An 11856-nucleotide genomic window follows, 5' to 3' on the forward strand; every position below is an offset into this window, starting at 1 on the left:
TCCATAAGTGACCTCTAAACCTTAAATTGATTTTTGGAATTGCAGATAAGTACTCATTAAACTGAGTCCTTTTTGCCGTTGTAGAATCTTAATCAATTTCCATTAGTGTTTTTTTTCTTGAGCAAAGTTCCAGATACATATTTCTTTGGGAATGATTTGACTTTCATTCAACGAGAACTTTGGCATTGGTATTGACTTGTTCAACCTACGTAAAGGTTGAGCTTATCCATCATGAGTTCCAGTTTCTTTACAAGAAATCCAACCCGAAATATTGATAGTTTAAGTCTCTACTTCTAATTTTTTTCCACGTGAAAAGTATGAATGAGCAAACATTTCTTTAATATCAAATCATTTTCTCAAAAAAATTATGTTTTACAATGTTAATGAAATGAGTCAGTAGAAATATTTCTCAAGAGTAAACAAAGTCACGCTTCTTACTAGGCTCGTCGAATTAGCCCCTGGTCTACGTGCGATGGTAAAAACAGGATTTGCCTTTCTAGATACCGAGAGTTCCTTCTTAAAGCATCTACAACACAGACTCTATTTAAAAATTTTACTTAAAATTTTTGGTAACATAATTAAAATATCTTTGTATAAATTATAATATTCATTCCTTATATTATCTATTTATAAATAGTACATCTTTAAATTTAGAAAATAAATATAATTTCCTAAATATCACGGAGGTATAAATTATCCTATTTATTCCTTATATTATTTATTTATAAATAGTACATCTTTAAATTTAAGGATCCTTATATTATTTATTTACAAATAGTACATCTTTAAATTTAAGGAATGAAATATATTCCTTAAATATTATAGAGGAGAAAGAAGAAATAGGAAAGTTGATATATAATGTATTAAAAAGTGGATATTTAAATTTAATAAAGTAATTTTTTTATTCCAAATTTATTTTAATAAGAAAATTGGTATGAATAATTTTATTTATTCGATTTAAGGTTTTGTACGATATATTTAGAATTAATTATCTGAATTATTAAAAAATGAATAATAATGAACCCGATGAATAGAATCACAAATTTGTCACTTTGTTTCTTGTTCAACTCTTCAAGCGCAACCCAAAACGTGATAAATTCATCGACGTAATCTGCATCGTAAAGTCAACTACAGGAAAATTCCTAGAACTCTCCCAATATGCCGCCTCTCTCTCCTATAAATACCCCATTCGAGAGCCAGGCTCGACCTTCATCTACCTTCGCTCGACCTCTTCGTCCTGTTCGATCCTTTGTTGTCGAATCTTTGTGCTCGATCGAACCTGCGCTTCAAGTCTGGATCTTGGAAGCTGGTTTGGATCCCTCGCTCTTCGCGTTGGTTGCTGTCTCGTCGAGGAAAGCGATTTCTGTTCTGAAATAATCCAAAAAAAAATCCATCTTTTTCGATGGTGGGTTAGGTTTCCGCTGTCAATTTCTCGCGCCGATCAATCCCGTCAATCATCGACAGCCCCCTTCCAAGTTTCCACTTTTCGAGAGACATTGGAGTTCGAGATTTGCGCCTTCCTCTTGCTGCTCGACGCGATCCGTTTCCGGCATTGTTGTTGGCTCAAATACGGTCGCCTCTCTTTTCCCTAATTTGCGCTGGAAGGTCCTGTTGATGAAATCCGTTCAGTGAAGGTCATTTCCATTAATAGCCGCTCTGTGACCTTTATGAACGTCGCCGCCCATCTTCGCCGAATCTGCTTCCTCCAATCTTTCTCCGTGGTGCTCCTCTACTGGTTCTATGTCTTCTCCTGAGCCAAAGATTTGATCTTGGTCGCTCGATTTTCAATAAAGGAAGAATCCGCCTTTCAAGCCTCGCCGTCGCCGATCGAAGCGGAAACGAGATGTCCGGGTCGGAGATGGAGGAGAGGCAGCGGAAGCGGAAGCTCTCGAACAGGGAATCGGCGCGGAGATCGCGGATGAGGAAGCAGCAGCACCTGCAAGATCTGGCGAACCAGGTGGCGCACCTGACGAAAGATAACGCCGAGATCGTGGCGCAGGTGGAGGCGCTGAGCCAGCATCACCAGCGCCTGGAGGCGGAGAACGGCGATCTCCGGGAGCAGGCGGAGAGGCTGGAGAGGAGGATGCAGTCGCTCAGCGCGGTGCTCCGCCTGGCGGAAGATCTCGGCGGCGTGGCCATGGACGAACAGGGGATGCTGCAACGCCGCCGGGAGGCCTTCCCTTCAATGGGTGACGATGGGGGGTGGTTCGTGTAAGGAATAGCTAGCAATGAAACACGCACTTGGTTTATGATAGAAGCAATTAATTTCTATTTATATCTCTTTTTTTCCCTTTTTTTTTTTTGGTTTAATAAGTATAATTACATTAGTATAAATTTATATCTTATATAAATTTGTAATCTCATTTTCTTAAATTTTATTTTGAAGTTTTTTATAATCTTTATTTCATACTAATTAAACTTATGGATGAAGTAGTGATAATGAGTGATCCTGTCCGGAATCTGAGTCGGACGGATCATCGAGTGAGATGGATGGAATGTTGACCGAATCGTGATGTCCCAAGAGGGGAGGGAGGGGATGCTGAGATGGTTTCTATGTTGATCAAGTCGTCAGAAGTCCTCTAATCAACGCTACCTGTAGGCAGCGATCGGGTCGCCTCGGTCTCTGATACTCCGATACTCGAGACAGATCCAACAAATATACAAGTAACAGACTAAGATGTATAATAATGAAATGGACATAGAATAAGAATGGAGAACGTACCCTGGCACAGGGGGCACCCTCGGGTGGATCGGTGAGCTGGTCGAGTTGTCGTGGTCTGGAAGAGTAGATGACTCTGAACAGGCTGGAGAGCTGGATCTGATAACGCGGAGTCGGACATGATGGCACGAAACTGGATGTGACCTCGGCACGCAGGCCGGACTATGACATCGACACACAAGCCGAGACATGATATCGGCACACAAGCTGAGAGATAATAGCGGCACGTGGGTCGGGATATGACATCGGTATATAAGCTGAGATAGGATAACAACACACAAGTCAGATAGTAGTAACGACATGAAGGTCTAGACACAACAAATCAGATCAGAGCACAATAGTAATGAGGGCTCGGAGGCCCGATCCACGATAAAGGCTCGAAGCACTAAGGGAGTGCACATCAATGGAAGCTAGAAGGCCCGACCGGCACCGAAAGCGTACGACTTGGGTAGATCCGCACCGACAGTGGAGGTTCTGCATCAGCTCATTAATGGAGGTTGCTGGCAAGGCCGGCTCAGCGTGGAAAGTGTCAACCGGTCGGAGCAAGGGTGCTGGCCGGAAGACGAGGTGTGACGACTGGGGTAGTAACCGCCGGAAGCAGTGGTGGCTGATGGAGGCGGCCACAGGGTCCTTATATGCGAGAAGCAGCCTCCCGAAGCTGACGACCGCTGGAAGCGACGGGGGCGAAGAAGAGGGAGGTGGCTGCTAGCGTCGGGAAACGGCGTGTGAAGGAATCAGCAACATCTGCGTGGAGAGGAATAAAAGGAGGCTGCTTGCGGTGGTGTCAGCGCGGAGAAGGGAGGAGGTGGCGGCACACAAGCCTCCCTCTGTTGCCTTCCCCCTTGGCGGCGGAAGAAGCAAAGAAGCGAGAGAGAGAGTGGCGTATGAGCCTCCAGTGAGGTGGCGGCGAGAACCTCCGGCGAGGCGGCGCCGAATGGGGGTGGCGGTGTGCACCCCTCGCGGCTGTGGTGGCAGCGGAGAAGAGAACCCACCAAACCTAACCCCCCGGAATAGTGCTCACTGCCCCACTTATGCCCTAAACAATGCTTTTACGAAAAATACCCTCCTCTTTCTCCTTAATTCCACTAGGGTCCTCCAGATATATCTATATCACAATCCTCCCCTTCAAGTCTAGTTAAAGGAGGCACAAGTCCGACTGACTAGACCAAGCCTAACATAAAGCAGAATCTGAGCGCACGACTGAGAAAATGTCGACTGGAAAATCGAGATAATGCCGATCGGGTAGAGAGATGCTAGGCTAGCGGTGTCGAGCACGCGACCGAGCGACCGAAAGTGCTGACCAGGAAATAGAGAGAATGCTGAGCGGGTGGAAAGAGGACGAGTGAGCGAAGCTAAACGCATGACGGACAAATGTCGACCAGGCACCAGAGATAATGTTGATCGGGTGGAACCTAGAGGTCGATGGCAAATGAGAGTGAAACTCGTGAGCTGAGCAGGAGCTAATCCTGTGAACGGAGCGGGCATGGAGCCCGTGAGATTAAAAGTGAACGGGAGCAGAGCCCTTGAGTTGAGCAACCACAAAGCTGGTGAGCCGAGGGGGAGTGGGTCCCGAGAGATTGAAAAGCACAACGTCGATTCACCGAGCGAGCGTGAAGCCCATCGAAGACAAATGCAAGAGGGGGCAAAGCCGGAGATCCGAGTAGAGGGCGAGTGACAACCGAGCGACGAGTGAGAAGAGTACATGGAGGGCAGACTCGTTTATAACTTGTGCTTGGGCGAGAGTCTGGAGCCCGATCGAGAGGTCGTTGGTCGCGAGAGCATGCTCACTTATAACTCGCGCTGGAACGAGAGTCTAGAACCCGACCGAGAGGTCATCGGTGATACTCCGATCTGAGATCGGTGGCGATACTTTGGTCCGAGACCAGTGGTGATAGTCTGGTCCTAGACCGGTGGTGATAGCTCGACTCCGAACGAGGGAGGATAAGCCCTGAAGTCCATAGAAGCGGAACCCGTAGCAATAGGTGGGGGCAGAGCCTTTATCATACCTAATCGCGAAGTTGTGTCAACCGGCTGAGGATCTAACTTGATCCCTCGACTCCCAAATACCTATAAAGTCGGGGAGAGAAATAGTATCGATCCCTTGACTCCCAAATATCCGTGGAGTCAGGGAGAGAATAATTTGAGCCCTGACCGTCAAAGGGAGTGAAATCCATAGCAATATAAGGGAGTAGAGTCCATAGCAATAGAAGGAAGTAGAGCACCGTGGGTGAAAAAAACAGAGCCTGTAGCAGTAAGAGGATGCAAAGCCCCATGGTGAAGGGTGCAGAGCCTATAGCAGTAGGAGGATGCAGAGCCTATAGCAGTAAGAGGATACAGAGACCCATGGTGAAGGGTGCAGAGTTTATAACACACCTGACCGGAGAGCTGGGCGCCTAGTCCCTAATCGAAGAGTAAAGACCCTAGCCTGTAATCAAAGAACGAAGCCCCTAGATCCTGATCCGGAAGCTGTACCGCGAGTCTCTAATCGGGGAGTTGTGTCCCTAGTATCTGATCGGGGAGTTGTACCCCTAATGTCTGATCGGGGAACTGTGCCCCTAGTGTTTGATCAAAGATCTAGGGCCCTAGTTTTTTATCAAGGAATTAGGATCTTACTCTCTTATCAGGGAGCTATAGCAGATCCTATAACCGTAAAAAGGGAGCAGAGCCCGTAACGTACTTGATCGAGGAGTCGTGCCAACCGACTGAGGGTTTGTCTCGGTCGCTTAACTCCCGAATACCCGTGGAGTCAGGAAAAAATATAATGGAAAAACTAACCTGTCAGCCAGCTAAAGCTCCAACTCAATCCCTTGACTCCCGAATACCTGTGGAGTGAGGGTAGAAGATAATATATATGTCAAGATCCTCTGAGACTGTGATAATGGCAGAGAACCTCCCGACGTCGTCCATCTTCATGTTCCAGATCAGCTAGAGAAGATTCCCACAAAATGCGCCAAATTGATCCTGTCCGGAATTTGAGTTAGGCGGACCACCGGGTGACGTGGATGGAATGTTGATCGAATCATGATGTCCCAGAGGAAGGGTATCCTGAGATGACTTCTATGTTGACCAAGTCGTCAGAAGTCCTCTGATCAACGCTACCTACAACCAGCGATCGGGTCGCCCCAGTCTCTGGTACCCCGATACTCGAGGCAAATTCAACGAATATATAAGTAACAGATTAAGATGTATAATCATGAAATGGGTATAGAATAAGAATGGAGAACGTATCTTAGCCCAGGGGGCACCCTCGGGTGGATCGGTGAGCTGGTTGGGACTCTGGTCGAGTTGTTGTGACCCGGAAGAGTAGATGACTCTGAACAGGCTGGAGAGCTGGATCTGACGACGCGGAGCCGGACACAGTGGCACAAAACTTGATGCAACCTCGGCAAGCAGGTCGTTCTATGACATCAACACATAAGTCGAGACATGATATCGACACACAGGCCGAGAGATAATAACGACACATAGGTCGGGATATGACATCGGTGTACAAGCCAAGATAGGATAACAACACACAAGTCACATAGTAGTAATGGAATGAAGGTCTAGACACAACAAATCATATCAGAACACAATAGCAATGAGGGCTCGGAGGCCCGATCCACGATAAAGGCTCAAAGCACTAAGGGAGTGCATAACAATGGAAGCTAGAAGGCCCGACTGACACCGAAAGTGTATGACTTGGGCAGATCCGCACCGGCAGCGGAGGTTCTGCACCAACTCATTGATGGAGGTTGCTGGCAAGGCCAACTCAGCGTGGAAAGTGTCGGCCGGTTAGAACAAGGGTGCTAGCCGGAAGACGAAGGTGTGACCGACTGGGGTAGTAACCGTCGAAAGCGGTGGTGGCTGCTGGAGGTGGCCAAAGGGTCCTTGTACGCGAGAAGCAACTGCCTGAAGCCGGCGGTCGCTAGAAGTGACGAGGGCAAGGAAGAAGGAGGCAACTGCTAGCGTAGATAGCGTCGGGAAGCGGCGTGCTGAGGAATCGTCAACATCTGCGTGGAGAGGAAGAAAAGGAGGATGCTCGCGGTGGTGTCTGCGCGGAGAAAGGAGGAGGTGGCGGCGGAAGAAGTAAAGAAGCGAGAGAGAGAGCAGCGTATAAGCCTCTGGTGAGGTGGCGGTGAGAACGTTCAGCGAGGCAGGACTAAATCAATCACACCTGTTGGTGAAATCGTCCTCGAGTCAAGGGTGACAAAGTTGACTAAGCTCGGGTTGGTCCGAGCTTAAGTTTCGATATTTGATAATATATAGAGAGAAGTTAAGTAGGTCAAGGGAGGACCGGATACTTATCGGGGAAAGTTATAACTAGAGGTTAAGCAATAGAAAGTCCTTAGTGATCAAAAGGTTAACCAAACACTTAGTGATCGAAAGTCTAACAGAGAGTTGGTAAGAAAAAAGTCCAAGTGGATAGCGGAGGACCAAACATTTTGAGATAGTAACTCCAAGTGGGTCATGAAGGATCAAGCACTTGTCACTAGATGAAAAGTCAAAGTGGGTCATGAAAGACGAGACACTTGACACAAGATGAAAAGTCCAAGTTGGTCAAAGGTTGATGGGACACTTGGTGAAGAAGTCCAAACAGGTTAAGGTTGACCAAATGCTATGCAACGAAAAGTCTCAATGAGTCACAGATGACTTGAGGGTAGAGAAAAAGAGTCCTAAACTCAGGTTTAAAGTTTAGGATTGGGAATTGATTAGCTCAATTGATTGGGTCAATTGATTAAGTGTTTTTCGCGAAGCACAGTAAGGTTGTGAATCAATTGGTCAATCAATTAAGCCTCTTGTTAATTGATTAGGCCAATCAATGAAGGGGTTTTCACGTAAGATCAGAAAGGCTTGGAATCGATTGCCCAAATCGATTCAACCTTGTCAATCGATTAGACTAATCGATTGAATAGTGATTATCCGCGAACAAAAAGCTTCTAAATCAATTGAGTCAATCGATTAGAAACTTGTAATCAATTGATATGACTCACCAATCGATTGGATGAGCGAAAAAAATCATTCTGCAAGTTTTTGAATGATCATCTGATGTGACAATTGATTGAGTAAGGTCAATCGATTAAGAGGCATAAGTTGACCCTAGAAAAGGGTTTTTGCAAAGGTTTAAAGCATAGATAGCTAACGCTAGTTCTTGAAGGGTTGAGGAAGAAGTGTTGTTGCATTTCCAACCAAACAAAAGATAATTCCAAGCAACAAGAAAGTGCACAAAGCAATACTCATGTAAAGTTGTGTATTCATTGTATCTACTTTTATTTATTATTGTATTTCTTGTGCTCAAGATTTCACGAGGTTTCTCCACCTCCTAAGAAATTTCAAGAAGGAAGTTTTCATAGTGGATAAGACCCTTGAATTAGTCACCTTAAGAAGGTGATACCAACTAAATCAAGGTGTTAACGTGGCTTCAAGTTTTCCATTACAAATCAAGTTCAAAGAAGCGATCAAAGTTATTCATCCTCTCTAACTCGCTATATATCCTAACAACATTAGGTCATCCCCAAGATTGGCTCAATTGGTAAAGTTGGTAAGTGCATGGAATAATGACTGTAGTGGTCGAGGCTTAAAACTTGACAGGGAATTTCATCACCTCTATGGATCCCGTCCATGCACTTACCAATTTGGGTTCTATTGAACTCTCTTTCAATGATATGGGACAGTTGTTTAGAGGCTGCTAACGTGACAATACCAAGTAAGAGTTGGATACCTGCATACAAAAAAAAAAACAAAAGGGTAGACAATCATTTTTTTTTAGATATTTTAGGAATAAAATATTTTGAACATTTTTTAAATTACCTAAAAATTTTAAATGAATAGTTTGGATCTATGATATTGGTAAATATCGAAATTAAGCCCCTTTGTTTAGAGTTGACTTAAAAATCTTTGTATATAATTTATCCTTCGAATGTAGGGGTTATTATCCAACGAGTTATTTAATTGTGTAAAATAGAAAGGTAAAAGGAGTTAGATATCTTAAATGAGAGGTTTTAGAGTGACTTATAAGTTTGTAAGGGTGACCTAGATAACACATTAGAAATGCCTACTGTCCTTTAGGTTAAGGGTTAGTCAAGTTAAGTTAATGATGAGTAAACCTAATTAATTAAGAAAGTAAAGTTAACCAAATATTTATAGTTAGTAATGAAGGTCTAGGTAAACCGGCTAAAAGGGAATTGAATAATCTACAAGTTAGAATTAAAAATTATCTTTTATTTTCTTCATAGCAAAGACAACACACGTTAGTTAATAATAAACAAATGTATAAAAAATAAAATAAGAAACTAAAGATTACCGATTTACAATTAGATAGTTGCTAGTCCAAGAACTATATAAAAGCGCTATAAAGACTCCTTTGAGCAAAGCATCGTAGGTGGGGGTAACATCTTATAGAAATTAAAGCACGAACAGAAAAGATAATTACAAAATTTGGAAGTGTTAGAATCCCAAGATAATTTTGATGTGGTCAACCAAGTTCAGTTAGGTCTTGTTGTGTTTGATCCTTGTGTCTAAGTGTGTAGGAGCTTAGGAACACAAGAAGTTGAGCTGAAGACATAGGTAGCAAGAAGGATGGCACAGGAGAGTGCTGACGGGCTCGATGCATCTGAGGGACGAGGTGCTCGGAAGAGTACATGGTGGACGAGAAGGACATGCGTGACATTTGAGGGACAAGAAGTCAGGGAGGAAGCCTGCTAGAGAAGAAAGCCAGAAGATGGATTCGGGTGAGCCCAATTTCGGATGGATGAAATCGTCCAGGCAATCAGAACATTGGAAGAGCTAAAGGGGAGCTGCAGAGCTGCTAGAGGCACCCTCAATATGATTGAAGGTGCCTCCGCGCCTTTCTGTGGGAAGGCGCCTTCAATAGGGTTGAAGGTGTATGATCGAAAAGAATTTAGATATCTCCACAATTGCATGATATTGTCCACTTTGGGCCTAAGCTCTCATGGTTTTGCTCTTGGACTCTACCCAAAATACATCATTCCAATAGAGATATCTTTTCTCTTATAAACCCATGATCTTTCCCATGTATTTTCAATGTGGGACTATGTTTGCAACCTTGCAACCCCAACAATCCCCCCCTCAAACAAAGGACCACAGGCTTCCTACGTCCGATCCTCGACCCACCAGGTCTTCGTGCCCCTCGGTTCACTCGACCTACTAGGACTTCCTTGCCTAGCCGCAACTAGGACTTCCTGCCTAGTGTCTGGTCCTCTTGATCCAAACATAGGAGCCCCCACTTTCTTTGTTTGAGGTCAATATTGTACCCATATAACTCAATCAGATCATAGTTCTTGTGCACATTTGGCGATTAAACTTTCTGGCAGTCCGAGCTCTGATACCAATTGTAGGATCGAAAAGAACTTAGATATCTCTACAATTGTATGATATTGTCCACTTTGGGCCTAAGCCTTCATGGTTTTGCTCTTGGACTCTACCCAAAAGGCCTCATTCCAATAGAGATATCTTTTCTCTTATAAACCCATGATCTAGACACCTTCAAACACCTATGGAAGGCGCCTTCAACCCTTTGAAGGCACTTTAGACTGAGCAAAATACAACCGTTGGAGAAAATTAGACCTTATCTTCGCTTACCTCGCTGGAGGCGCCTTCCACCTTATTGGAGGCGCCTTAGCCTTGGATAAGATTTTCCAAGGGCTATAAAAAGACTCCCTGCACCTAAGAAATAAACAATGATCATGTCGAAAAGAGGGAAGGTGAAAAATTGGGGATGTGACAGCTTCACTGACCGACTGTAGACTTCTCTCCACTCTGAAAAACAAGAAATGTCAGTGTCGAACTAGGAAAGGGGTCCTCGGCGTTGACCCTCAAACACTCAAGTCAATGACCAAAACTTGTAGAAGTGGGGCAACAGTAGAACTAGCACCAAACAGTAATCACGCGTACCTTCACCGGTGATGGACCCCCCTTTTTATATAGAGCCCTGGTGGGCAACGTGCGGACTCCTCGAGGCATGGGCACGCTCTCCAATATATCTTATGAAATGACCTGTCAGGAAAGTACCTCTAATAACATACCTTAACAGGACATGTATATCCCTGACAAGACATTAGAAGCTTCCATAGTACGATCCACTTGCCGACCATGTCTCGTGTCAGTGGCACTATCTCCCAAAAGGATATCAAGAGATACTACAGTGGTCCCATTGCTGGACTAAGCGAGGTAGCCGCTCGGCCGGGACTCCACTCCATCCATGGTCAGGTCCCCTTTCTTGGCCAAGCGGGGAAGTCGCTCGGTGAGGACACCTCCGCTCTGTCGACCTTGGTTTCTCTTCCGTGTGGTAACATGTCCTCCCCGTACTAAGCGTCGGTTGTCTTATGTATCATCCCGAGCTAGATGGGTGGTATGCTCGGACATGTCTTCCGTCGGTCTGGCCCTCACTGACCCAACCAGCTATTATAATTATCCTCCGTTTAGCCCTTTGCCACCTGGGTGTTGACTATCTTGATTTTGACCTCCACCATGGCAGTTGACCCCATGCCAAGTGGGTCTCCCTCTATCGCCGCATCACAAACCTCTCCCTCAAGTCTAGTCGAAAGAGGCTGCAAGTTTAACTAACTGGACAAGTAGCGTCTTCGGTGTCTTACGTAACTAATCAAACCCTACATGTGCTCCCCAGTTTCTGATCGTCACAAGCATATTCACCATTCATCTTCGTTTCGTCAATCTAGGTCTGTAATTGCCACTCGGATCGTGCCTTTCCTAGTGGATAAAGCCTCGGTCATTCGGCAATGTACAAGTACATTATCTGTGTCTGGTCGGTCCGATGAGCGACAACACTTAGGCGAATTTTCTTCTTTTCTGGCGCCTCCTCGGTTGAACGTCCTGACGTCATCCAGATTTCTTGAAGACCGTGCAAATCTTTGATCATTATAATCAAGCATGCACCCATACCTTTTAATTAAGCTTCATTAATGAATTTCACTGATTGAGCGTCACGTGTCCTCCTTTCTGCCGTCGCGTGTTTGACGTGACTGGAGGATATCCACTGGTGACTTGAGAGACGCCTTTTTAAATTTAACGGCTGGATCTTCTCCTAATTTTTCGCAACCCTAGATTAGACGGTTCAGGTCGATCGACCGTGAGGTTTGTAAACCTTGCATGCATCATTGTCTTCTCCATTTCGGGTG

The 11856-nt window shown here is 45.0% G+C and overlaps 1 protein-coding gene across 1 annotated transcript; it reads left to right on the forward strand.

Annotated features, from left to right (window-relative positions):
* Positions 1-1228: 1228 nt before the first annotated feature.
* Positions 1229-2285, forward strand: LOC122049514 (bZIP transcription factor 44-like). The gene has a single exon (XM_042610887.1). It carries the CDS (start codon positions 1844-1846, stop codon positions 2213-2215), a length of 372 nt encoding a protein of 123 aa, XP_042466821.1. The 5' UTR covers positions 1229-1843; the 3' UTR covers positions 2216-2285.
* Positions 2286-11856: the final 9571 nt, after the last annotated feature.

This window comes from Zingiber officinale, chromosome 2B (genome assembly GCF_018446385.1).
Source record: "Zingiber officinale cultivar Zhangliang chromosome 2B, Zo_v1.1, whole genome shotgun sequence".
Lineage (NCBI taxonomy): Eukaryota > Viridiplantae > Streptophyta > Magnoliopsida > Zingiberales > Zingiberaceae > Zingiber > Zingiber officinale.

What these genes read in the sequence shown, in the direction of transcription:
- LOC122049514 (XM_042610887.1), top strand. Translation starts at nt 1,844, where the DNA reads ATGTCCGGGTCGGAGATGGAGGAGAGGCAGCGGAAGCGGAAGCTCTCG.